We start from the raw sequence: 26,331 nt of genomic DNA on the forward strand, positions 1-26,331 counted from the left end.
AACCGGGACTGCCACCCCCCAGGACCGACACCGGGAATGCCCTGGGAGGATCGGGAACGGGACCGACCCCGGGAGGCACCGGGACTGCCACCCCCTTCCCGGAACGGGTCCCGGGACTGCTCCCTGGGACTGGCCCCCCCCCCCCAGGGAGTGAACCCTGGGACTGACCCTCGGGGGAGACCAGCACCGGGACCGACCCCCGGGGGGGGGGTCCAGGACCCAGTACTGCCCCCCCCCTCACCCCACCCGGGACTGCCCCCGGGACGGGCCCGGGCCCGGCACTGCCCCCAGGGATCGGGGATCGCCGCACCGGCTGCGCCCGGGGGGTGGGGGGGAGGTCGGGGTGACGCGGCGCTTGCCTCTGCCCCCAGCTGCCCGCGGACCTGCGTGAAGTGCAAGGAGGCCTCGGCCGTGGTGGTCATCCGCGTCGGGGACGCCTTCTGCCGGTGAGGAGCCGGGATGGGGCACGGGATGGGTCTGGGGGGGGGTCCCGCTGCGCACGGTGGCAGGGGGGTGGGGGGGGCTCGGCGGCCCCCGCCGTGGCTCAGCCCGCCCGGCCGCCTCCCCGCAGGGCCTGTTTCCGGGAGTACTTCGTGCACAAGTTTCGGGCCATGCTGGGCAAGAACCGCGTCATCTTCCCCGGCGAGAAGGTAGCGGGGTGCCGGGGGAGAGGGGGGGCTGGGCCACGGCTCCRGCGCCAACTTCTCCTTCTGCATCCTCCCTCCCGTTGCCGCAGGTGCTGCTGGCACTCTCCGGCGGGCCGGCATCCAGCGCCATGCTCCGACAGGTCCAGGAGGTGAGTGTGGGGCCGGTGGGAGCTGTGGCCGCGGGACCCGGCGCCGGAGGGTGCCGGGGAGGAGGCAGGAGCCTCCTCCCCGGCACCCTCCGGCGCCGGGTCCCGCGGCCTCACGGCACCGGGAATGATGCTGCTGGGCTCATCTCCCCATCCTCTTCCCAGGGGCTGAGCCGGGAGACGGCCAAGAGGCTCCGCTTCGTCCCCGGCCTCGTCTACGTTGACGGTAAGGGGACCCTGCCGGCTCCTGGCCCCTCATGAGCAGCAGTGCCTGGAGCGAGGGCTGGCACCGTGGCGCCAGGGGCTGCCAGCCCTTTCCGCTAATCCGCGGGGATGTGCCGCTCCGGGAGGGTCCGTTAGCCCCGTCTGACGCGGCGCCGCTGAGCCCATTTCCTCCGCAGAGGGAGCCGTGTGCGGGCAGAGCCCGGCGCAGCGGGAGGAGAACCTGGCCCGCGTGGAGGCCATCGTGCAGGCCACCGGCTTCCCCTACCACCTGGCCCACCTGGAGCAGGTAGGGAGCCACCCGGGGGTGACCGGGGCCATGTGGGGAGGAGAGCTCGGCCGGGCTGGGGGCACGGTGCCCGGGCTGCCGTGGTTCCCCCCAAACCCGGCYGGAAATTATCCGGCTGCTGCGGAGGCTCCTTGCCTTGCACCCCGTAGCATCGGGTTGGCACCCACCTTCCCGCGGCCACCGCAGCCTCCCCCAACCCGGCGCCCATCTCTGCCTCCCCCCCAGGCCTTCGACCTGCCCGGCTCCATCCTCCGGCGGGGGCCGCGGGGCGGCGACAAGCCCTGCCCCAGTTACAAGGAGGCCGTGGAGGACTTCATCCAGCAGCAGCGGCAGGAGGCGGCCGACGGGGACGGAGCCGCCTCCCTGCCCCGGCGCCTGGCCCAGCTCCGCACCCAGGATGTGCCTGCCGGAGGGGAGCCAGCGGCCCCGGGCGCCCGGCTGCCCGCTGCGGCCCGCACCGAGGAGCTGCTCCGGCTTTTYGAGGCCGCGGAGACCCTGACGGCTAAAGAGGAGCTGCTGCAGATGCTGCGGTGAGGGGGGTCCCGGCCCCCGCGCTGGCCCGCCCTGCCCCTCGCTGTGTCTCCGCGGGCCTGAGCGGGAATYGCCCTGTCCCCCCAGGACGCACCTCATTCTGCACATGGCCAGGACCCAGGGATACACCAAGGTCATGATGGGGGACAGCTGCACCCGCGTGGCCGTCAAGCTCCTGACCAACCTGGCCCTGGGCCGCGGCGCCTTCCTCGCCATGGACACGGTGAGCGACTGCTGGCCCCACACGCTCTCTGTCCCATCCCCGTGATGCCACAGTGGTGCCTGGCACAGCCTGGTGACAACTGTCCCTGCCTGGGGCAGGGGACAAGCTCCAGGGGGCCATGCCATGTCCTGCCGGCAGGGAGAGAAGGGGTAGAAGGGACTTGCTCCAGGCATCGTTGTGTCCCTCCGTGGGGGACATGCATGGCTCGGGGCCACCGCTGCAGGGCCTGGGTGCTGCAGGGCTGTGCCGCGGGACCCCGCCRTCCCTCAGCACGCGTGTGCGTCCGTGCAGGGCTTCATGGACAGCCGTCACGGCGACGTGGCCGTGGTGCGGCCCATGCGGGGGTACATGGCCAAGGAGATCGCCTTCTACAACCACTTCTTCGGCGTCCCCACTGTCATCACGCCCGCCCTCCGTGCCAAGGTAAGGGCGTCCCCGGGTGCCCAGCTGGGCTCTGCAGGGGTGCAGAGGTTGGGGGGCTCTGTTTGGGGTGCAGGGGGGGGCTGGCTGGCCCCCAGCTCTCTGCACCTCATCATGCCCATGCCCTCTCCACTCGCTCCCCCAGCGCCGCGAGAAGACCAGCATCCACCGCCTGATGGAGGACTTCCTCCTGGGGCTGCAGGCGGAGTTCCCCTCCACCATCAGCACCGTGTACCGGTAAGGCCTGGCCCCATCCTGCGCATGGGGCTGTGCACACCCTGGGGGGGCTGGCACGGAGAGGGGAGCACCCCAGGCTGGGCTCTGCCCCGGGGAACCGGGGCCATCCGCCGCTCACCGGCCCGTCCTCCGGCTGCAGGACGGGCGAGAAGCTGAGCACGGCTCCCGCGGAGGCCGGCTCGGAGCCGGGTGCCGAGCCCCAGCGCTGCCTGCTGTGCCTGTGCGCCCTGGACACCCTGGCGGGTGAGTGGGGACCGCGGCGGGGACACGGGCGGGTGGTGCGGGGCAGCCGCAGGCCCTGAGCTCCCGGCTGCCCTCGGGCTCTCGCAGAGGAGGACTTGGCCCTGGAGCCCACCCTGATCGCGGAGGAGGCGGCACAGAGGCTGCAGGGACTGGCCGAGGACGGCTGCTGCCACGCAGGGACGCAGGGAAGCTGCTGCCAGAGCTCCCCGACGCCGGGGTAAGGCGTCGCGGACAGCGCTGACGCTGCGCGGGGGCCCCGGGGGTCTCGGCCGCCCGCTCAGTGCCGTCTCTCCGCAGGGCGGAGAGCAGAGCTGCCTTCCTCCCGCTGCTCTGCTACAGCTGCCGGCTCACCTTCAAGGAAATGGTAAGGCAGCGCCGGGCGCAGGGCGGCTCCCCCTCCTCCGGCAGGAGCTGTGCGGCTCCCCGYGGGCGCAGCGGGGACCCGTGCCCTCCGTCCCTGCCCGTCCAGCACGGCCCCTCTCCCTCTCGCAGGGCCACCCAGACACGCTGCCACCCTACGTGCGCTCGGAGGCCCAGCGCAGGAGTCGCAGGTACCGCGGGGGACACCGGGGCGCTCCTCCGTGCTGGGCCAGGCCTGGCCGGACCCTGTGACGGGCCAGCGCGCGGCGCAGCTGGCTGGGCCYTGAGGCCAGGTTTGTCCCTTCCAGGGCCGAGATGAAGCAGCAGATCCAGGAATTCCTGCTGGAGGATGACGATGAGGACCCCAGCGAGAGCTGATGAGCGCAGCACCGGCTTTGCCTCCTGCTGGGGACGGGATCTTGGGGATGGACCCCTGGTCCCTCTGGGACAGGGCACAGTCCCACCCCCGTGGGGACATGGTGCCTGTGGCCCAGTCTGGGCCCACCAGCACACCTCGTAGGATGGTGGGGGACCAAGAGCCAAGGCTTGGGGACATGCTGCATCACCCACTGTGACACCTGGTGCCCAGGCAGCTGCTTCTAAACCCAACTTAAATTATTTGCTCAGCAGCAGGGAGGTCAGAGAGGGCCTCCAGCCCCCAGCTGTGCCCAGTCCATGGCTGCCAGGGTGGCCCTGGTCCCACCACGTGAGCCCCTGCTCCCAGCCCCAGGAGCGCATGAACCGGGGAGGCCTCAGCTTTGTTTTATTATATATCTGTATAAATAAACCATTTGAATTAAAAAAAAAGAAAGTCTACAGTCCAGCTGGAGCTGCCAGGCACCGCCGCTGGGGCAGCCGGCAGCCCAGCCCACCCCGGCCCTCCGAGGCCGCGAGCCCCGGGCAGCGGGACCCAGGGTGCTATTGCTTCGAGTTCAACCTGGTTCTGGCACARGGCTGGGGAGGGGGCTCGGCGGGCACGGGGCCGGCTCTGGGCACCCCCCCGCTCTCCCGGCAGCCGGGGGTGCCCAGTGGGCCGTGGCCCCACCAAGGAAGGCACGATGTGGTCTCCACGGGGCTGGGGCATGGGCGCTGCCGTCCCAGTGAGGGGYGGGGGGGGAAGGCAGGCCGGACAGCTCGAAAGCAATGTTTAAGAAAAATAGCTTCCTTAAAAGCAAGAGTCCGGGCTGCCCCACGCGCTGAGCGCGCCGGCCCGCACCCCGTGGCGCCCGGAGGGGCTGGTGTCTCCATCCCGCAGCCGTGGGGACACGCAGCGGCCCTCGGTCCCTGGCGGGCTGCGCCCCAGCTCTCCCGCGAGACTGCTGGCTTAAGGCATTGGCGGTGATGTCCCTGGGAGGGGGACTGCGGCAGGGCTGGTGCTGGGGGCCGGGGTGCCCGCCAGCTGCGGCACTGGCCGGTCCCCCTTCCTCTTACTCCTTCTCCCGCGTCCACTTGATCATGGTCTCAGGCGAGCGGTAGAGGAAGATGAGCTTGGCGTAGAGCTCCTCCTCCAGCTCCAGCTCGCCCGTCTCCCGCACCAGGAAGATGTCCTGGCACAGCTTGAGGATGCGGTCCACACAGGGCAGCTCCTCGAACATGATGGAGTGCGAGATCTCGCTGAAGAAGCCACGCACGAACTTCCCGATCACCAGCACGATGGAGACGTAGAGCCCCATGATCCTGCAACGGGCTGGGATGAGTACGGGGGCTGCCTTCGGCCTCGCTGCCCCGGCTCCAGGGCAGTCCATGCCCCTGGCGCCGCAGGCATCCCGCCCCAGCCCTCCCGGCCCGCCGCTAGCCCCACGCACCCGTAGCCGGCCAGGAAGCCCAGGCTGGGCGGGCTGACTTTGTCGTTGAAGATGACCATGGGCAGGATGTTGCCGTCGCGCGGCGGGGCGTCCTTCAGCCGCACCACCCACCACTCCAGGAAGCTGTCGCTGCTGCGGCCCGAGCCCACGCGCTCCCGCTTCAGCTGCACCTCCACGTCCAGGTAGCTGTCCTCCCCGTCTGCGGCACGCGCGGAGCCGTCAGGGCACGGCACGGCGCCCTGGGGACCGCAGGGACCCCCCTGCAGCCCAGCACCCTCCTCCGCACCCGTGCACGGAGCAGGCGATGCAGCACCCACCTGGCAGCAGCTGCTTCACGGGGTTGGCTTCAGGGCCGTTGGGCGCGCGGATGTACTTGGGGAAGAGCTTGGGCACTTGCCTGCAACGGAGCGCGGGTGAGCAGGGAGAGCCGGGGGGCTCCCGCTGCCCCCCGGGGGGGGGGGTCACCCCAGCTCCGGGACCGCAGGGTCCCCTGCCCGCCCCCAGCACGGCGTCCGGATGCGCCCAGGCGCACTCACACGGGGGTGTTGCGGGTGCCCTGCAGCAGCTCGGCCAGCTCCGCGCGCTCGGGCGCGCCGGGCTGCAGGTCGGTGGTGTGCTTGTCGAAGGTGTGCTCCACCGTGCCGCCCTTGCCCAGGTCCCTGCGGGCAGAGCGGGCGCCGAGGCTGAGCGGGGCCGGGGCGCAGGAGCCGGCCGCCCCGCTCCCCGCGCCCGGCCCCGGCACTACCTCTGGAAGGTCCAGGTGAGGCGCAGGGTGATGTCCGAGGAGCCGTTCTGCAGCTCCCGCCGCATCTGCTCCCGGCTCGGCGGGCTGATGCTCCACAGCGAGCCCGAGCTGCCCTCGATGCGGGCCGTGACGATGTCCTCGTAGCTGTACAGCGTGATGAACTGCATGGCCACCTGGGCGCGAGGCACGGGGCACGGCTCAGCCCCGGGGCCACGGCCCCCATGCAGCCCCCCCACCAGGCACGCACGGCGCTGCCCCCGGCGCAGGCACCCTCCGCGGGTGCACCCTGCACCCACAGCCCGGCTCGGGCACCCGCAGGGCTGGAGCAAGGGTTTTGGGGTTCTTTCTTTACCGGCTGCCTCTCAAACTCGTTCGTCAGGGCTTCGTAGTCCTGGGGGGTGAACGGCTGGATCGACTGCTGCTGGGCGCTCATGGTGAACAGCGGCTGCGGGGCCACACAGACGGGGGCAGCGTCAGCCTGGGGGGGCCCAGGCATCCGGGCTCGGAGCCGCAGCCCCAGGAGCCCAGCGGGGCACGGCTGCCGCCCCGCGGTGCCCGGCCCGGTGTCCTCACCTCGTACCCCCCCAGCTTGAGCGTGACGGTGACGTCGATGGGGTGGTTCACAACGCCCACCACGGAGCGCACCAGCGACATGAAGAGCAGCGGGAACCAGATGATGGCCACGAGGAAGAGGATGATGAGGCCTCCCATGCCATACTTCACAATCTTCTTCTTCTTCTGCCCTTTGGGCTGCGGGTATTTCTGCAGGGAGACRGCGGGCTCAGCATGGTGCCAGGCTCAGGGGACCCAGCCAGGGACACCCCAAGGGCAACGAGCTCATTGGGGACCCTTCCCAGGCTAGGCAGAAGCAAGGGGAGTTTTGGGGGGGGGTATCAGAGAAAACTGGTGCTCGGCAGCGACGTGGGGGACCCCCCAACTGCTTCATGACCCCATACCCCAGCCCCAGCTTCCACTCAGCTCTGCCCATGCCCCTGAGCCCCGCACCAGGACCAGGACCACCCAGAGGCTCCAACTCCAGGGCTGAGCCATGATCCTGCCCCTCTTGCCCTACAGCTCAGCTGGGCAAGGAGAGAGGGGTCTGCACGCCCCACCCCGGCACCCCAGGCCTGGCCTGCGTGGCCAGCTAGCCCAGGGCTCGCTACAGGGGTCTCCAGCTTGACCAGGCTGGGGGACAGGTGCGCGCCCCTGCCTGGCACCCAGGAGCAGGGGACAGGCAGGGCGATGCCGAGGTCCCACCTTCTCCRTCTCGCGGCTGCACTTGATGATGAAGATGTTGGCGTAGATGTCTTCCACGCACATCCAGTTGGACAGCGACAGCGTAGTGTCGGTCCAGACCCAGTCCATAACGGCCCGCAGCTCCACCAGGAAGGGCACRAGGCGAAACCTGCCGGGGATGGGGAGAGGGGGCTGGTTTGGCACCATCCACCTTGCCCCACCGGCTGCCCCACGGCCAGGACAGCCCCCACGCACCCAATGGGAGACGTGGGGCAGCTCGGCCCCGCACCGCCCTCCGCCCTGCGTCTGCCAACCCATACCCTTGGAAGAGGAAGAGGTTGAGGTGGTTGTATTTCTTGGTGAGGAAGTTGCCCAGGATGCGGGTAGGGTAGCCGCAGCGGATCTGGTAGGCTGACAGCGAGAAGTAGATGCACTTCACGAAGTACCACAGCTGGGCCACCGTGTTGAGGCTGAACAACCTGCCGGCACCATGGCGGGGGGGATCCGTAACTCCTCCGGCCACCTRATCCCTCCCGGACAGGCCAGGCTGGGCCACCATGCGAGGCCAGTGGCTCCCAGCGGCACCAGGGGCTGGCGACATGAAGGCAGCAAGCAAGCGCCATGCGGCCTCGGCTCTGGGTACCCCCAGGCACCCTCAGCCCCAGCGTGGTCCACCCAAGGATCATCCYCCCACCCACTGCCAGGTATCCCCAGTGGATGCTCGGCAGCGCCAGGGTGGGGGACATGGCAGGGCTGGTACCTTTCGGTCACAGCTGGCAGGATGAAGAACATCCAGAGGTGGATGCTGAAGACCAGGATGACCTGGAAGATGAGCTTGCCCAGCACGGTCTTGCGGAGGTAGAGCGCGCGGTCGATCACCATGGTGGTGAACTGTATGAGCAGCATGACCAGGAAGGCCTCCGGCACCTGGTCGTCCGACAGCGAGGACGTGATGTCGGCAGCCGCCGAGTGTTTCTGGAGACACAGGAGACGTGAGGATGGGGCCCGGCCTGCCCCATGCCTGCCCCATGCCTGCCCCAGGGCTGGCTGACAGGGTGTGCGGGCACCCCGCGGAAATGCCTGTGGCCCCGCTCACCCCGAAGGCCCAGAAGCCGAAGATGATGATGATGAAGTCAACCACATCGGCCAGGAACATGAAGGCATAGACGTCGGTGGCGGCCCGGTACTGGGTGTGCAGGATGTCCCAGAAGAAGCCACGCACGGGCCGGTACACGTTCTGCGCCCTGGAGGGGACAGAGGGGACGAATGTCCTGCGGGCTGCATGCCACAGCCCCCCACCCCGGCCGGCACCGTGGGGCACTCACATGGTGAGGAAGAAGAGCTTGACCCGGAGCCCGAACGCCTTCAGCTTCTCCCGAGAGTGGCTCTGCTTCGCCTCTTCCTCCTCCTCCTCTTCCTCCTCCTCCCCACCATCCCCTGCAGGTGAGACACGACACAGGTATCAGCCCAGGGACAGCAGGGCCAGGGCATGTGGGACCGCATCCTGCCTGGCCCCAGCACCCCTCCACCCTGGGGGACATGAGCCCTGGCCAGGGTGCTCAGCACCCTCCGGGGTGCAGTGGCTGAGAAACGCCGTTCACCTTCCTCCACAGCCTCCTCCTGCTTCTTGCTCCAGCGCTTCTTCTTCCTCCTGAAGCGGAGGTGACTGCCGCCAGCCCCGGCACCCTCATCCTGCCCCACAGCATCGTCCTGCTGCTCCGGCCTCACGGCCGCTCCGGGCACCCCCAGCTCTGCCAGCGCCTCCGTCCCCTCCTCGCCGGCTGCCAGGGGCTCCGCTTCCTCCCGCCTCTCCTCCTCGTCCTCGTCTTCCGCCCGCTCTGCCTCCAGCCGCTTCTTGGCAAAGGGGTCCTCCTCGTGGTCCCACAGCCCGTAGCACTGGGAAAGGCCGTGGGTTAGCGAGAGCCCGGCCAGGACTCACCGTGGCTGCACTTCCTACCACCCCCCGGCTCCACGCGCTTCACCCCACCACGCTGCACAGGGAGCTGGGTGCTGCCCCGGCCATCCTGCTCCCAGCGCACCCAGGCRCCCCGAGCATCAAGGGCCCTAAAGCTTCCTAGTGGCCAGAGTCACCAGAAACCGGYGTCTCGGTTGGAAGCAAAGACGGAGATGCCCAAGAGCTGGACCCCCTCCAACGGCGACGGTCCAGCTGGACAGTCCCCAACGCCGGACGGGAGGCCGGACAGGGTGCCGTGCCCCGAGCCCCCTGCCCGCGGCAGTGCCAGCACCCTGGGGCTCACCAGCAGGAGCGAGCGGTGGAAGAACAGCGCCAGGAGCTGGATGAGGTCGTACTTGATGTAGCGGTCGGTCTTCTCCAGGCCCAGGATGCGGGGCGGGAAGAAGGGCTTGCCCTCGTTGCGCACCAGCATGGCGTAGCTGTTCCAGGGGAAGAACCCGAACTGGAAGAGGTATTTCACCACCACCATCACCTGCGGGGATGCGGGGGTCAGCGGGAGGCAGCTGGAGCCCAGCGGTCCCTTCCCCAGCCGCTCCRGCAGCGAGAACCGCAGCGTGAGCCGGCACGGCCCGTGCCCACCTCGGTGAAGATGATAGCGGTCATCCAGAAGCGCTTGCTGGGCCGGGGGACGGAGAGCATGGCCCAGAGGAAGACGAGGATGGGCAGGAAGAGGGAGATGACGGAGGCGGTCACCATGTTGTTGAGGATGATGATGAAGTAGCAGAGCAGCTCGGAGTGGGCRGCCACGCAGTGGTAGGCGGCCAGCAGCAGCTTGAGGAAGCGGTTGTGGGACCGGTAAAACTGATCCGACTCCTCCAGYGTGGCGAAGTAGAGCCGCCTGCAGGGCAGGGGGGGGCTGAGCCCGAGCGGGCTGTGCCGCCGCCATCCCGGGATGCCTGCCGTCCCGGGATGCCTCGCACCGACCCCCCGTCCCAGCACCGGTACCTGTTCAGGAGCAGCTCGCTGGCGGTGCGGGTCCGGTTTTGGGGAAGGGCCAGGAGCTCCCGCGAGCCGGCCACGTCCTCCTGCGAGCCCAGGGCCGGCTCCTGCTCCTCGCTGCTGCTGCTGCGCCGCGCCGGGTAGCCCCCGGGGATGGCCTCGGGGCGCTCAGCCCTTTGGCCGAGGTCGGCTCCTTCGCTCCCGCTGGGGACGGCAAGGGGACAGGGGTCAGGCGCTCTCCCTGCGGGGAACGGGCACCGTGCCCGGGCGATGCTGGAGGACATGGAGACAGGGAGGGATGCAGGGGCCCCCGCCGCCCAGCCGAGCCCCTCCGGGCCATCTATGCACCTGCCTTGAAGCGACGCCGTTTTGGGGGACGGTGGCCCCAGCCGCCCGCTGGCTCGGCTCCTCGAGGCCATCGTCCGGCGGCTGCAGGTAGAGCTCGTCCAGGACGCCCCGGTGCGTGTCCTCTCCCTGCAGCGGGCAGAGCGTCAGCACCGCTGTGCCCCACGCCGTGCCCCACGCCGTGCCGTGCCCCGCGCTCACCTTGGCCAGCCGCTGGGTGAGGACGTATCTCTCGACCCGCAGCACCGTGGACATGTCCGTGTGCTCCTTGGTGAAGGCGTCGAGCCACTGGGTGAGGCCGTCCACCATGGCCTGGCACAGCACCCACAGGAAGCGCAGGGTGTTCAGCACCCGCTGCACCACGTTGCCCCGCTCTGCGACGGCGAGGAGAGAGGGCGGCGCTTCACACCAGCTCGGCCCCCCCCCGAGGGCCCTGGCAGCCCCCCGCGCCGGAGCCATGGGGGTCCTGCCTCCCACCCACCTGATCCTTCCTCCTCCTCTTCCTCCTGGCCTTCGGCCTCTTCAGGCGTCTCAGCCTCTGACGCCCTTTGCTCTCCGCCGTCCCCTGCAAAGCAGGCGGTGGGTCACGTCCCCCCAGCCCGGCCACTGTCCCTGGGAAGGGGGTGTGTGTGCACACTCGCCTCTGCCCCGACACTTTCGCGACAGCTTCCCAACCCACCGGCCCACTCGACCCGCTCACTGACGGCACAAACACATCCACCTTAAAAGCCAGGGCAGGAGCCAAAGGAGAGCAAGCTTGTGCTCAACCCTACTGTAGACATCAGAGAGTCCCCTCACACGCAGGAAACCCCGCTGAGACGATGCTCTCCTTACGGGATCCCGACAGATCAGCGGCTGCCGTGCCAGACAGGGTCCCCTCCTTGCACCCCAGCCCCATTTTGGAGCCAGGTGAAAAGGGGCCGGGCCAGCAAGTGGTCCCACCTGCAGCGAGCTCAGCGTCCGGCTGCTCCAGCTCCTGCTGCTCCTGCTGCTCCTGCTGCCTCAGCGCGGTCTTGGTGTTGGTCATCCAGGCTTGGTAGGCCAGCTGCGCCGGGAGGAGACGGGGCCCGTGAGCGCCCAGCGGGCACAGCCAGGCCCCCGGACCCCCGCTGCCCGCCGGGGCCGCGCTCACCTGGAAAGCGCTCTGCTTGCCTGGCCGCGGCTCCTCCGGCGCGGCCTCCTCCTCTTCCTCGCTGTCCGACTCGAAGAGGAAGTATTCGCCCGAATGCAGCACTGCCAGGGCAGCACGGGGTGTCACGGCACGGGGTGCCACGGCCGGTGCCCGGGCAGACCCCGCTGCCGTCCCCCCAGGTCTCTGCCTGGCCGCGGTGCCGCGGGCACAGCGCTGCCGGCTCAGTGCCGAGGGCACCCACGCGTGTCCCCGTCAGAGACAGCAGGGCTGAGGACTCGAATCGGAGGTCCCCAAAGAGGAGTCCCTCTGGCGCTGGCGTTCGGAGAGGCTCACGGTAGGCGGCTCTCTGCAGCYGGCCGGGAACTGCCGCACCAAGCGGCGCCGGGAACCTGCGGCCGGTAACTCCGGACCCGGCCTGGCCCCCCCGCGTCGCTGCCCCGTTAGTGCCCGGAAGCAGAAAAAGCCCCAGTTAACGTCCTGCGGCCGAGAGAGGGGACGGGGGACATGCAGGGTGTCACCTTGCCRAAAGCACCGTCACCACCGCTCCGCGCAGCCCCCGCGGGTGTTAGCGGCCCCGGCGGAGGGACCTTGCCGAGGGGCTGCGCCCCGGTTAATGCCCCGTGCCGGGGCAGTACCTGCGGCGTGGTCTAACCATGGCCGCCACCACCGCTCCCTCTGCCGGGACGGGTCCGCCTGGCCGCCGGGCTCTGTGGAACGGCACACGTGGGGCTGAGCACTGCCGCGCTCGTTGCACCGTCCCCCAGGAGGGGGCCAACCGGAGAGGGAAGGGGTGGTTCACCGCAATACTCCGCAGGACGGCGTGGGGGCTCCTCGCCGGTCCCCAGCCAGCGAGGACGTGGGACGAGCAAAGGGGGACGGGCACCGGTGACAGGTCGAGGTCACCCTGCCGTGCCCCRAGAAGGGGACAGGAGAGGCTGGAGGTGCCGGGACCCCCGGGGCTGCCCCCGGCTCTCACCTGCCCTGGCCTCGTCCTGGCCCTCGCCAGCGCYGCCGGGCAGCCGCTCCTGGTGGTACTTCTCCTGCTTGGCCCGGATCCGCTCCATCCTGCAAGGCACACGGGCTGCTCCGGAGCTGCTCCGCGCGGTGACCGCGCCGCGTCCCCAGACCTCCCCGGGGGACGTCCCTGCGGGGTGGGGGGGGGACAAAGCCCCAGAGGGACCCCGCGTACCCCGGCACGAGGCCGTAGCATCCCCCATCCCTCCCCAGGCACCCGGCRCACAGGGGAGCCCCAATGCGCCAGAGGCTAATGGGAGCCACGGGAAAGCGGTGGGGGGGGGGCCCAGGTGCCCCCCAAAAACTGACTCACTGCCGTTTGAGCTGGGCCAGCGACTTCTTCTCGGCCTGCCGGTGCGAGCGCATGCTCTTCAGGATGCTGGCCTTGAACAGCGCGACGCCCCTGCGGAGACGGCGCCGGGCGCCCGGGGTGAGGGGGGGCACGGCAGCCCCGGCACCCCCCAACCACGGGGACCCGGCGCCCCCCTAACCCACCTGGAGGCCTGCAGGGCCGAGGCCTGGAGGTCCAGCATGACGTGCAGGTAGTAGTGGCTGAGGAAGACGCGGCGCTGGAGCAAGAGGAAGAAGAAGCAGATGCTGTCCCAGATGATGCCGGCCTCCTCCACGGGCAGGGAGCAGTCCTGGTCCTTGCCCATCTCCTTGGCTGGCRGGGGGAAGAGGGGGGGCAGGTCAGGCAGCGCCGCCCCCCCCGACCTGCCCCGCGCCGGGGGCCGAGGGCTGGCGGGATCCCCCCGGCGCCCCCCTGCCCGGGCACTCACGGTCGTAGTAGCCCTTGACGGTGCACACCAGGCTGAAGAGCTGGATCACCCAGCAGAAGTTGCTCTGCATCTGCTGCACGAAGACGCAGGAGAGGAGCTGCCGGGGCAGAGAGGGGCAGAGCGCGGGCTCAGGCGGCTGCCGGACCCCCGAGCCGCACCGGCGCCCAGGTCCCGGTGGATGCTCGGGGGGCTCCCGGGGTTCGCCGGGATGCCGGGAGCAGGAGGAGCGTGCCGGGGTAACCACGYGGCACCTCCGCAGGGCGGGCAGGTGACGGGCTCTGGAGACACCGAGGAGCAGCCCCAGGGCCGCTCCACGAGGCACGGACGGGGCAGGGGGTCCCAGCAGCCCGGCGCCCTCACCGACAGCATGTTTTTGGAGATGATGACGGTGATGTTGTAGAGGATGAGGCAGTCCCAGAGCACGAGGCGAGCCCGCGCCGGCTTGCGCAGCATGGCGGTGCCGAAGAGGAGGAGGTAGAAGCAGGCGAGCAGGTAGCCGAGGCCGAAGAGGCTGATGCGGGTGGCACCGGTGATGAAGACCACGACCAGGACGAACCAGAAGAGGTAGCGGAAGACCACCACCTTCACCATGTCCAGGTATGACCTGCGGGCCGGGGTCCTCAGAGCAGGGTCCCCATCCCCTCCCAGCACCCACGTGGCTTCGGGGGGGGGGGGGCAGAAATGGGGCTGCCAAGCAGGGAAGGGGCAATTGGGGAGCTTGGCACTACCTCGGTTGGGGTGCAGCAAGGTGCTACCTGTCCCCACCCCCATCCAAACCAGCAGGACCCAAGTGTATGTGTCAGCCCTATCTGGGGGTCCCAGAGGCTGCTGGGGGGGGGTCCCCAATGCCCCTGGGGGTCCCAGTGCTCATCTCAACTTGGGGGTCCTGGGATATGAAGCCCCAGAGTCCCAGCCCAGGCTTGGGGAGGTCCTATCCCATTCCAGGGGGTACCGTCCTTGTCCCACGGGGTCCTGTCCCAGCCATGAGGGTCTAGTCCCAGCCCAGCCCTGGGGGGTCCTGATGCCTACAGGGSTGCTGTCCCTGGCCCTGAGGAGCTCCGGGGTTGGGGAGCCCGTCCCCATCCCACGAGGACCCCAATGCCTGGGGGTCCCATCCCGTCCCAGCCCCCGGAGCCGTGCATGCCGCGCCGGCGGCGGGCGCCCACCGGCAGTGGATGAAGTTGGGCGTGGGGTTGTGGGGGTCCCGCGCCAGGTCGAGGCGGTCCGCGTTCTCGCCGGCGGCCTGCAGCCACTCCTCGGTGCGCTCGGCCACGAACACCCGCCACTGCTGGGCCGCGCACAGCAGCAGCACGAAGTCGTCTGCGGGCACACGGCTCAGCCCCGGCACAGGCCCCGCCCCCTGGGAGGCGGGGCTCAGGCAGGCCCCACCCCTTCACTGCAAAGGGGGTGGGGCCAGCCACAAGCCCATCCCCCCAAGGGGCAGGGCTACTTCCAGGCTCCTCCTCCATAGGGATGGGGCCTCCACCTTCAGGGATGGGACCTCCACCAAGCTCCTCCCCAGGGGTGGGGTCTCCACCAAGCTCCTCCCACAGGGGGCAGGGCTCTATGCAGGCTCCTCCTACCCAAAAGGGGTGGGGCCCACCCCAACTCCACCCCCAACTCCACCCCCAACTCCACCCCCAACTCCACCCCCAACTCCACCCCCAACTCCACCCCTCCCAGCTGTCCTGGCAGGTGCCACCTCCCTTCTGCTCACCCCATCCAGGGGGAGAGGAGGAGACCCCCAGGGCTCTGCCTGGGGCTCGGGAGCCCCATGGGGGGACAGGGGCATCAGGGAGGGGACAGGGCCAGGGCACCGGGTACTCACTGATGAGGTTGGTGGATTTGGGGGCCACGTAGAAGTCGGGCAGGTAGAGCCACTTGATGAGCGCCGAGTTGACGGGGAGGGAATGGCTCCACCTCCAGGGATAGTCTGGGGGGCCAGCAGCCTCAGTGGCATGCTCGCCCCCATGTCCCCATGCAGAGTCCCCCATGTCCCTTACCCGTGTCCCCTCGCCCATATCCCCTTCCTGTGCCCAGGGTGGATGGCATGGCCACCCACAGACCCCATCGGCACCCCCGAGCCCCTTACCCGAGCCCCCTTACCCATGCAGAGGGCGGGCGGCATGCCCACGCACAGCAGGTACTGGTAGAGGAGGAAGACCACGAGGAAGAGGCAGTACTTGGGCCAGAGGCGGGCGATGGCTGCCCGCCGGCGCCGCGTGAGGATGACGATGAGCCAGCAGCCGTGCAGGATCACCATGAAGTTCATCCGCTGCCCGATCACGTTCACCATCATGAGGAAGCAGATCTGGGGGTGGAAGAAATCAGCGGCTCAGATCCCCACCCCAGGGTGCTGGGAGCGGCAGTGCCCCCCAGGCACCCGCCGCTGCCCGTTCCTCACCTCCAAGCCAAATTTGTAGTAGAAGTAGTTGAAGAAGTATTTGGCGCAGCTGATGAGGCCGTGGTCGAGCTGCTCACGGGACACGTCCTCGAAGATGGTCTCGGTGACGGGGGCCACCAGCTGGAACTGCTTGCGGTAATACTCCTGGCGCCGGTACACCACGGCCTCGAACACCAGCAGCAGCAGCACCAGCAGGTGGTTCTGGGCGGGCGAGAGGGTGCTCAGGGCCTCAGGATGGTGCCGAGCACCCGTCCCCCGTGGCCTCTGCTCGATGCCCGTGTCAGCAGCACATGGGGGTCTCCACAGGCGCCCCAGGGCAGGGAGCACTGAGCAGACAAGCACGGGGGGGTCCTGCCTTCCCCCTCACCCACCTGGATGTAGCCCAGGTTGGGGAAGCCCTTGCGGATGCCGAACCAGTTGGCGGGGTCCACGGGGCCCCGGTACAGCGTGGAGTTGCCCAGCTCCTCCGGGCTCAGGTTGGTGGCGTTGTGCTGGGGCTGCAAGGGGAGCGCGAGCTGGGTGTCAGCACCCCCGGCAGACCCTGCCAGCAGCCAAATCCCACCCAGAGCTGGGCATCTCTGGGTGGACCCGTGCCTCTGCAAGCACCCAGGCACCAGGCATCCACAGCTCAGCGGCCGTGGCGCCCCGCTCGCTCCCCAGGCACCTGGGTGCAGTTGCTGGAGTACTCGCTGGGGTCGACGATCTTGAGCTGGTAGAGCATCTTGCAGACGATGATGATGCAGGTCCAGACGGTGGAGAGGCAGGAGGCCATGTGGCGGAAGCGGCAGTAGGGCATGGCGAAGGCCCACAGCAGCACCAGCAGGAAGTTCATCAGCGAGACCTGGGGAAGCGGCAGCGTCACAGCCCGGCCACCACCACCAGCAGAGGTGCCAACGTCCTCTGGGGCACGTCCCAGCGGGAGACCCTACCTCCTGCAGGGCCACCCAGACGGTGTAGAGAGCCACGAGTTTGAGGATGTGGAGCTCGAGCAGGCGCCCCACGAAGATCTGCGCACGGGTCAGCCTGTCCGAGAAGGTCCAGCCCAGCACGATGAGGCGCTCCAGCACCAGCCCCCATTTGGAGGGCACTGTGGGGACACGGCCTGTCACCATCCCACCCCTGCGCCTTCCTTGCCCTGTCCCAGCTTGGAGGACACCCCATCCCACCCTGCATCCCCCCTGCCCCGTCCTGGAGAGCACCCCACCCCACCCTGCATCCCCCCTGCCTGTCCCAGCTCCAAGGGCATCCCATCCCACCCCGCACCCTCCCTGCCCTGTCCCAGCTCGGCGGATGCCCCGTGCCACCCCAGTACCCTGCGAGGCGGCGTCGGAGTCGTCCCCCTCGGCCCTGGCGCTCTCGGCGGCAGCCGCATCCCGCAGCAGGCGGCTCCCGTGCAGCTCCTCGGGCCTGCGGGGAGGACGGCTCAGCCACGGGCTCGGCACGCACCCACGGGTGCCCGGAGCGCGGCCCCGGCATGGGGCCCTACCTGGGGATGTGGCAGGGCTGCGGCTCAGCCGCGGGGATGTGCTCCAGGTCGGTGATGTGCATGAAGGGCCGGTGGAAGTAGTGGAGCTGCAGGATGCAGGCCAGGAGGAAGAAGCCCGGGATGAGGGTGCTGGAGAAGAGCTCGGAGACGCTGAACTGCTCCAGACCCAGRTCGCCCAGCCTGGGCAAGAACAGGCAGGTTAGCGTGGGGCCGCATCCATCCCCCCTCCTTTTTCCTGGACCAGCCGGCAGGCATCCTCGGCAGAGCCCAGCCAGCCAGAGCCCAGAGCCCGTGCTCCTGGTTTCAACCCCAACACCCTGCGCCTCAGTTTCCCCATGCGCAATGGGCAGAGCCCAGCCCAGCACCAGCATCTCTTGGCCACGTCTCCGTGCCCGCCACCCTGTCACGGGGACGGCGGCGGTAGGGACGCCAGGCCGGGGACACTCACTGCTCATTGGTGAGACCCGTCAGGTTCCTCCAGTACATGGGGAAGTCCTCAAACTGGAAGGTGTACACGGCGATGAGCACCAGCATGGTGTACGCCACCACCAGCCACCAGAAGCCCTTCAGCACCTTGCGCCACAGGCTGTAGTACACCTGCAGGGACAGGACCGCGACGTCCCCTCGCACCGCTGCCCGTGCCTCGGGGACGGGACGGCACCCAGCCGGGGCCCTACCTGGAAGAGGGTGAGGCAGAGCAGGAAGAGGAACATGTAGACGATCTTGTAGACGACGAGGCGCCCGGCGAAGCTCACCACGATGAACATGCCGGCGCACACGCAGATCCAGTACTTGGCGTAGAAATCCTGCACCAGGGCCCCCAGCTTCTTCAACACGTCCTGCTGCCGGCTGGGCTCTGCAAGGCACGGAGCCGGGCATGGGGCACAGATCCGCCCGGACACCTGGGTCCCCCGGGAGCGCGCTGGCTGCCTGTGGCGCCCGGCTCAGCATGCTCACATCGCTCAAACCCCGCTCCTGCCGGGTACACGGGCATGGGGAAACCCCAGTGGGGGTGCCCGGCTGGCAGCACCTGCTCGTACCTTCACCCCAGGCTGACAGGGAAGGGCATCGCACGCCCGCGGGGCACGGGGTGCTGGAGCTGGGGCACGGGGGGCGCCCGTGTCCCCAGCCTGGCCCCACCGTCGTGCAGGGACCCCAGTGCCCTCACCCGTGTCCGAGACCGTCACCTCCAGGAGCGGGGTAGACGGGCACTTCCTCGTCAGGAGCTTCTCCTTGACGAACTGCCGCACCAGGAGCCAGAAGGTGAGGGTGAGCAGGAGCTGCGGGGACAGGCGGTGAGCGGAGACAGCCCCGGTCCCGCTGCCCGCAGGGACGGCGACGGGGACGGGGATGGCACGGCGTTACCTTGGCCCCCAGGTCCAAGCAGGGGTACTTGGGGCGCACCAGCCCCAGCTGCTCGAGGCTCATGAAGCCGACGCGGGTGGGCAGCTCGGGGGCCAGGTCCATGCCCCAGACGTACTGCAGGCTGCAGAGGGCGATGCCGTAGAGGAGGATGAAGGGCGAGCAGAGCATGGCGAAGTGGTGCCGGCTCCGCACGATCCAGATGAGGCAGGCCCAGAGCAGCAGCACGAAGGTCAGCCAGCTGTGGTACGTGATGCTCCACACCTGGAGCGGGGAGGGAGCACGCGGCCGCTCGCCTGGGCTCGCCCGCCACCCCGGGGCTGCCCCCGGCCCCCGTGGGTGCCGAGCCGGCCGGCCCAGGAGGTGCCCGGTGGCCCCGCAGCCCCGCGTCCCCCCCTCACCATCATGGCAATGAGGGCGCAGACGTAGCTCTGGTTCATGATGACGTGACCCAGCGTGTGMAGGGGCAGCCGCTCCGAGTGCCGCTTCTTGCCTGGCCGCGGGGAGAGGGAGCCGTGAGACGCCCCCCCGCCGGCACCCGCACCCAGCCCTCCCCATGCCCACCCCGGAGAGGGGCTCAGCCACGGACACCRGGCATCGCTCCATCCGGCACCGGGCACTGCCCCCGGGAGGGGCAATTGCCCCCAGCAGTGCCGGGAGTGGGCAGCAGGGGGCAGCTCTGCCCCACGCTTGAGGGGGGGCAATTGCCCCGGGGTGCAGGGAATTGCCCCGGGGGGGCAGGCAGGGTGGGGGGGCTGGGTGCCAGGTTTGGGGCCGGGCGTGCGGGCAGGCTTACCCGGCTGCGGCGCGGTGCCCATGACGTGGACGGTGCAGTTCTCGGGGCCCCTGCCTGGCTTCTCGGTGCCGGGGGACAGCATGGGCTGGGGGGGGGGCAGAGAGGGCTGAGCCGGGCACGGGGGCCCCGGGCTCCCAGCACCCCCCCCCCCTTGGGGCACACCGCCATGCCCCTCTCCCCGTGCACGGGGGAGAAGCGCTGGGGACCCCCCATCCGTGCGCATCCAGGCCCCGCTCCCCCACCTTGGTGTCCTCAGCCAAGCCGTCGCCGTCCTTGGGCCAGCTCTCCAGCTCCACCAGCTCCCTGTCCGGGCACCGCTCCGGCGGCGCGGCTCGCTGCGGGGGGAAGCAGCCGGCTTAGAGCAGCCCTGCGGGAGCCGCCGGGGCCAAGGGGGGGGTCCTGTCCCCCCCCACCACGGGCACCCCACTGCTCCAGCCTCCTCTCCAAAGCGGGACACCCCGGGTGCCGGGGCTGGAGCTGTTGGGCATTGCCAGGGCAGGGGGGCACGGCTGCACCACCCACGGGGTGGGCACGGGCATGGGGTCCGGCTGAGCTTGGCAGCCCCACCGGCACCCCGGCCGCAGGCAGGACGAGCCCCTCACCCCCTCGCCAGCATCCAGGCGCCGCAGCTTCAGGAGAGTGGCCACGGTGTAGTAGAGCAGGAGCAAGATGCCGGGGTTGGCGTAGACGGGCCAGGGGTGGCCGGTGTTGAGCACCAGGGCGTTGGGCTGGGAGCAGTTGGTGTACAGGACGATGTCCTTGAAGCCGAAGACCCTGCGGGCACGGAGCGGGCAGTGGTCACCCCGCAGCGGGCGCAGGGAGCCCAGGGGCCGCGCCACCATCCTGGCCCCATCCTGGCTCCGTGCCCTGGCACGGGGGCAACCTCCAGCCGCCTGAGCCGCGGCCCCCGGGGACCCGCCGCAGCCCGGAGCGGGCCAGGAGCCAAGCAAGGAGCCGGGCCGGCTGCCGGCTCTCCCCGGGGAGCCGGCCGGGCACGCGGCCCCGCGGGGGGCTGCAGGCGGCTGCCGGCGGGACTCACCGTGCCCAGATGGTGGGGGGCGGGAAGACTCCCTGGACGAAGGGCGTCTGGTAGACGTAGAGGCAGAGGAGGTGGGCGCCGGCGTAGACGCCGACGAGGACGCAGAGGGCGTCGAAGGCCAGGCGGCTGGCGGGGAAGTGGCAGGCCCACCACGTGCACAGCCCCACGAAGAGCAGGTAGTAGACGCTGGAGGAGGCGGAGGGCAGGGTGATCCCTGGGGAGCAGGGCCCCCGCGGGCGGTCAGTGCGCGGCCGAGCATCCCCGGGCACGGCCGCCCCCCGCTCCTGCTGAGACCCCCCCAACTCGTCTCACGCCCGCGCCGCCCCCCCCCACACACCCTGCACCCACCTGCCAAGGCCAGCAGCAGGACGGCCAGCCCCGTCCCGGCTGCCCGCAGCAGCCAGTGGGCCGTCACCCGCAGCTTGGCGCTCAGCGGCGTCTCCCCGCCGGCCGCCCCGCCGCGCCGCTCCACGTCCTCCTCCGCCTCCTCTTCCCCCTGCCGGGCAAGGCGAGCGCGGGATGGCCGGGACACAGCGGCAGCGGGATCCCGAACCGCCCCCCGCTGCGGCATCAGCATCCCCGCCGCCCTGCAACCCTGCTGCAGAGGTCCTGGCACCGCGCGCGTGGCTCCAGGCTCAGTGCTGTGCCTCAGTTTCCCCACAGCTCAGGTGGACACAGAGCTATGGAGCCCTATGCATGGCCGGGGACGGGGTGCAGCGGGGCTGGCACAAGGAGGCACCCCCGAAACACCAGCACCCCCAGCCCACCCGGGTCCTGGCATCTGGTTTGGCCCCGCAAAGACGCTTGCTGAGGCCCAAGCCCAGCAGACGGCCGGGAGGGTGTTTAGGGAAGGCAGGGGGCTGGAAACCCGTCCCCGCGCAGGGCAGCCCTCCCTGTGCCAGCGCCGGCGCCGGCCGGGGGCATCCTGCTCGGCGCTGAGCCGGCGCGCAGCCCTGCACCTGGCTGTGTTTATCTCATTAGCCACTTGGAAAGCTCCTCTGAAACAAGCCTGTTTTCTTGGCGCCGGGGCCCGGGTTTATCTCATTAGCCGCTTGGAAAGCTCCTCCGAAACAAGCCTGTTTTCCTTGGCGCCGGGGCCCGGGTTCCCGGCGCTGAGCTTTTTTCCAGGCTGCCTTCCGCGCTGGCCCGTGCTCACGGCAAAGGCATCCGCATCTGCCCGGGCTCCGGTTACAGCCCGGACCAGCGAGCATCCGTGCTGCCGAGCGCCTGGGACAACATCGAGCCCCACCGGGGGCTTTACCGGGCCTGGGGGACCGGTGTCCCCCACTGCGAGCTGCGGCACGCACCGGCGGTCCCGCTCGCGCACCAGGAGCAGGTCCGGAGCTGCAGGGCACCGGGCACCGCGCTCCCACCGGCCGGCCCCGGGCAGGAGCGGCTCGTGAGCACCCAGCTCCGTGGTCCCACATAATGCGGCTCTGTGCAGCCAGGCTGTTTGCTGGGATTCCTATGGAAACGGCGGAGCAAACACGGGCACTCCTCCGCTCCGGCGGCCGCGGCTGAGTCACGCTGGCCTTTACGAGGTGCCGCGCGCAGGGACCGGCGCGTGGGAGCTGCAGAGAAGCGGGAGCCRTGGGGACGGACCCGGCCCACCGGCACTGACCGCTCGCCGGGCGGCCAAAGCTCCCCTCCCGCTYCTCAGCCCTGAAACCTGTCCGAGATCACCGGCCCCGGGGTGCGGAGCCAGGGACACCGCGGTGCAAAGCCCCCGTGTCCCGGGCAGCCCCGGACTGCGCATCTGGGGATGCCGGAGCGAAGGCGGTGCCACCCGGCGCCAGGGCCCGGGAAGGGATGCAGGAGCGGGTGGGCTGCCAGCAGAGCCGTGGCGGAGGCTCGGATGGACGGTGCCGGGGGGGACGCTCTCACCTGCTCAAGGGGCTCCAGGGACTCCGGCCTGCGGGCGCGGGTGGCAGCGCCGGCCTTGGGGACGAGGCGGTGGCACAGGCACAGGCAGAGCGACGACACCAGCAGGATGCCCACGTCGGGCGCCACGAGGCGCACCGAGTTGAGGATGTCGTTCAGGTCCAGCCTGGCAGGGGAGAGCAGGGCACGGGAGGACTCGGTGGGGACTCGGGGACGTGGACCGCGACGCCCGGCACGGCTCGCACCCCGCACCGGCGCACGGAGGGGCTGAGCTCGGCGGCACCCCGACGGCTGCAGACGCCCCGGCTCCCTGCACGGCACCGGCCCCACGGCCGCCCCGTGCCCGCGGCGCTGCCCTCACCTGGTGACGCCGACGTGCCGGGCGAGGATCTCCCAGGTGCTGCCTGCGGGGAACCACRGGGGTGCTGAGCGCGGCGCGGCCAAGGGAAAGAGCCCGGCTCGGGGGCTCCCTGGCAAGCGCAGCTCTGGCTGGGGGCCCGACCACGAAGCCGGCACCCCGCTGTCCCCGACAGCCCGCCACCCAGCCCCGGGGCGCAGGGGGCTCCTCTGCGGGCCTGGGTGACACCTCGGAAAGCAGCAGGGCCCCAGGAGCTGGCAGGCGGCTGGGTTTCCCGGGCCGGGCGCTGCGGGTGGCGGGCCCGTGCCCCGGAGCGCGATGCCGAGCCCGGGGAYGGGGAGCGCGGCTGCCGGCGAGCCAAGCCTGGCTCTCCGAAAGGGAAACGTTCCCCAGTGCYGCGGCTCCCTCGAGGGGGAGAGCGGAGCCGCGTTCAGCCAGGCCGGAGAGCCGCGAGCGGGCAGCGACCAGGGGACCAGCTGGGAAAAGGGCTGCTTCCCCGTGGAAGCGGATCCACGGTCTCGCCAGCGCGGAGGCAGAGGCACCGCGGCGGTTTGCCCGGGCTCGGTGGGACGGGGCGCCCCACGGCGCGGGGGGCAGGTGCGGTGGGAGGGCGGGGGGGGCCCCGCGGGCGCCCCGCACTCACAGCTGGGCCCCAGCAGCTGGTCCAGGACGGGCAGCGTGTAGAGGCATATCTGRAAAACGAAGTGGGCGATGAGGAAGATGATGCTGGTTCCCAGGACAGCTTTGAGGAGGCGGCCGGTGTGACCTGCAAGAGGGGACGAGGCACCCCCGTTACCCGCGGCACGCCAGCACCCCAGCGGGGCCCGCGCGCCCGGGGGGCTTCAGCATGGCCACGCTCCAGCCCCGCCACGGCCTCCCTGGGTGCTCCGGTCCCGGCTGCACCGCCGCGGGCAGGGACATGCGGCGGGGTCGGCTCCAGGGTGTCCCCGGGCGTCCCGGTGGCCCAGGGAGATTGCCCCGAGATGGGTAGGGACCATCCGGCAGCGCTTAGGATCCCAGCAGGACCCTGCCAGTCCAGCACCCCCCCCCAAGGGCATCCCTTCATGCAGCGTTCCTGGGGAAACTGAGGCACGGGGCACCGCAGGGAGCCCGGCCCCGGGACCACTCTCCCTCTCCTCTGCTCTCCACCACCGGCTGGTGAAGGGGGTGGTTTTTGGCCACTGGAGCTGTGCCGAGGTGCTGCCCATGGCTGCGTGTCAGGGGGATGAGGGAGGTGGGGAGCAGGGGTCCCCGCGGCCCCGGCGCGCTCCCTCGCCCGCCCCGGAGCCGGCCGTGCCCAGCGCCGCGCTCGCCCAAGCAGCGCCCTCCAACCCAGCCGGCACCGAGCGCTTCCCCGTCCCCGCTCCACGGGAAGCCGCATCGGATGCTCTTGCTCCGAGCCAGAGCGCTCCCCTTCCCAACCCCATCCCATCCTGCCCATGCCGGAGTGCCGGCCTGGGGCTGCCCCCCCTTCCCACGGCTGGAATTTCCCGGGGGCGGCAGCGCAGGAGCCAGCGCTCCCCTGCACCGCGCCGCCGGCCCCGTCACACCTTCCGCCAGCTGCGGCCGTGCCCCCGGCCCGCCTGCCCGGCTCCGCGGGCCCCGCTCCCATTTTCCCTGCCGCTGGAAAGGCCGCGAGCCCGCGGCCYCCGCGGCAGCTGCACGCCGCCCGGGGGGCGGCCCCGGGCCAAGCTCTCCCTCCGCTTGTTTTTTCCTGTAAGTCCGCGCGCTGGCTCTCGGCAGCGCCCGGGCTCCGACGCCGTGAAAGCCCATGAAATATTCAGAGGGCAGAGCTTTTAGCGATGGCAGTGCCAGGCGCTGCCAGCTCCCGCCGCAGCGCGGCTCAGCCTGGCGCAGAGGGCACGGGCACCCGGAGAGGGGCGCAGCCCTCGCTGCCTGCCAGCTCGCGACGGGCAGCCGGGCCCCGGCGTGAGGCAGGGTGCCCCCCACCCGCTGCGCGGAGCCCCCCAGCCGGCGCCTTGGCTCTCCTCCAGCGCTGCCAGYGCGCGCCCCCGGGGATGCGCCCTGGGTACCCGCCGTGGGGGGATGCACCCCATGCGTGCACCGTGGGTGCCCCCCATGCACTTTGCATCCACCGTGGGGACGTGCACCGTGCACCCGTGTGTGCCCACCGTGGGGACATGCCCCGTGCACCCACGGCGTGCACCCACAGCAGGGATGTGCCCCGTGCACCCACGGCGTGCACCCGCTGCAGGCCACGGCGGAGGGGCTTGGTGCGGTACGTCCCCGCCCGCCCCGCGGGCACAGCCCAGCTCTGAGGTTTCTGGTTAATAAGGCTGGGACTCGAAACTGGCCTTTTCGTAGCCAGAAGCCTATTAATAGCCGGGCCGGGCTATAATTAACGGAGCGAGGCCGCCACACGGAGCCACGCGTCCCCGTGCTGCCCAGCCTGGGGGAAACCACAGAGGAAGGAGAGCAGGTACCCGCTCGAGGGCGGCTCGCAGCCCCCTCGTCCTAAAAATAGCCCCCGCGCACCGAGCCGCCCCGGGGCCGCCCGCGCAGCCTGCCCCGCGGGGTGCCAGCCCGGAGGGGCCGCGCGCAGCACCCCCAGCCCCAACGCCGGGCTCCCACCGGGGCAGCGCCGGCCCCGCCAGCCTCCCATCGGTGCCCGGAGCCCGTGCGGGGGGTGGCACAGGCGCTGGCAGCCCCTGCGGCACCCGAGGCGGTGGCTGCCCGCCCCGGAGATCACCCTCCGGCAGCGATCGGTGCACCCAGCCGGGGCTGCCRCCGCCGCCACCCCGAACCGATGGCGGACCCGGTCCCCACGCGCGTGGGGCCGCAGCAGCCCCCCCCCAGCCCTCACCTTTCACAGAGTGCTCGGAGGGTCCCAGGAACCAGGGCAGCAGCAGGAGGTAGAGCAGGTACACCAGCGAGAGGACGTTGAAGCGGAAGAGGCAGGCTGGGRACAGAGGCACGAGCAGAGTTAGCACCGGGGTCCCGCGGCACGGGGATGGCACCCACGGAGGGACGGCCCCAGCCATAACCTCCCCACCCCGGGGATCCTGGTGTCCCCTCACACACCCACCCCATGGCACAGGAGAGACCACCAGGAAAGCCCAGAGCCCCCTGGAATAAAACAAGCTGGGAACCCAACAGCGATAACCTGCCACTCTGCACGGTGCCCGGCACCGGGTGCATTTGGGGCGTCCCTGCCCAGCAGCATGTCCCCAGTCGGCCCGGCACTGTGCCAGGGTCCCCCAGGAGCCGGAGYGGGCAGCCGCTCGGGGGGATTTCTGCATTGGATTTTGTCCCTTCCTGCTCCGCGCCGGGGCTCTGGGAAGCGAGGCCTCCGGGAAGGTTTTGCCATCTGAGCTGCCCGCGCGGTGCCAGCGCTGCCTCGCTCTGCCCTCGCCGGCAGATTGATCCGCGGGGCTGAAGCAAGGCGCCACAGCCCCCCGCGCCCGCGGGGCCGAGCRGGCCACCTGCGGGACCCCGTGCGCGGGCAGGCTGGCCCGTCCCTCCCATCGCTCCCTGTTGGAGGACCGAGGGCACCCCACAGGGAAGGGATCGTCCAAGGGACGTTGGTGCAGCGCCTGGCACATGCCCAGGGGCTCTGCTCCATCTCAGGGGCAGGTCAGGGCCCTTGGCACAAGAGCGATGAGCAAAATCAGCTTTATTCTGATGTTTAAAATAAAACCCCTTCCCGTAAGACGGTGCTGAGCTTTGCTCGCCGCTATCGCAACGCCGTGATGTTAC

General features: G+C 70.5%; 2 protein-coding genes across 3 annotated transcripts; one reads left to right on the forward strand and one right to left on the reverse strand.

Moving 5' to 3' along the window:
* Positions 1–312: 312 nt before the first annotated feature.
* Positions 313–4,092, forward strand: CTU2 (cytosolic thiouridylase subunit 2). Of its 2 annotated transcripts, XM_026092083.1 has the most exons (14): positions 313–446; positions 572–650; positions 737–796; positions 959–1,019; positions 1,195–1,304; positions 1,530–1,834; positions 1,923–2,058; positions 2,350–2,481; positions 2,624–2,715; positions 2,855–2,958; positions 3,046–3,175; positions 3,256–3,322; positions 3,451–3,509; positions 3,627–4,092. In XM_026092083.1, exons 2-14 carry the CDS (start codon positions 612–614, stop codon positions 3,694–3,696), a joined length of 1,365 nt encoding a protein of 454 aa, XP_025947868.1. In that variant the 5' UTR covers positions 313–446; positions 572–611; the 3' UTR covers positions 3,697–4,092. The 2 variants fall into 2 exon arrangements, with proteins under 2 accessions (XP_025947868.1, XP_025947869.1); XM_026092084.1 differs by lacking the exon at positions 572–650 and having other exon boundaries at positions 367–446.
* A 140-nt stretch (positions 4,093–4,232) lies between these two features.
* On the reverse strand, positions 4,233–25,616 carry PIEZO1 (piezo type mechanosensitive ion channel component 1). Its single transcript, XM_026092045.1, has 51 exons — positions 25,439–25,616; positions 23,258–23,380; positions 22,618–22,660; positions 22,260–22,422; positions 20,724–20,871; positions 20,376–20,589; positions 19,939–20,110; positions 19,579–19,671; positions 19,337–19,421; positions 18,942–19,033; positions 18,544–18,804; positions 18,347–18,458; positions 17,856–18,034; positions 17,627–17,775; positions 17,179–17,358; positions 17,005–17,099; positions 16,622–16,779; positions 16,357–16,533; positions 16,064–16,189; positions 15,693–15,893; positions 15,395–15,599; positions 15,117–15,221; positions 14,455–14,608; positions 13,649–13,892; positions 13,289–13,385; positions 13,005–13,173; positions 12,823–12,912; positions 12,447–12,560; positions 12,313–12,322; positions 12,131–12,200; positions 11,496–11,596; positions 11,306–11,408; positions 10,845–10,928; positions 10,565–10,737; positions 10,371–10,492; positions 10,025–10,222; positions 9,659–9,917; positions 9,363–9,551; positions 8,706–9,000; positions 8,430–8,541; positions 8,201–8,348; positions 7,865–8,079; positions 7,425–7,583; positions 7,126–7,273; positions 6,442–6,630; positions 6,221–6,313; positions 5,869–6,041; positions 5,660–5,782; positions 5,441–5,520; positions 5,124–5,322; positions 4,233–4,995 (listed from the first exon to the last, which is right to left on the reverse strand). The coding sequence occupies exons 1-51, from the start codon at positions 25,614–25,616 to the stop codon at positions 4,746–4,748; spliced, it is 7,620 nt and encodes a 2,539-aa protein (XP_025947830.1). The 3' UTR covers positions 4,233–4,745.
* Positions 25,617–26,331: the final 715 nt, after the last annotated feature.

The sequence above is a fragment of the Apteryx rowi genome, unplaced genomic scaffold, assembly GCF_003343035.1.
Source record: "Apteryx rowi isolate R43461 unplaced genomic scaffold, aptRow1 scaffold_94, whole genome shotgun sequence".
Taxonomy (NCBI): Eukaryota; Metazoa; Chordata; class Aves; order Apterygiformes; family Apterygidae; genus Apteryx; species Apteryx rowi.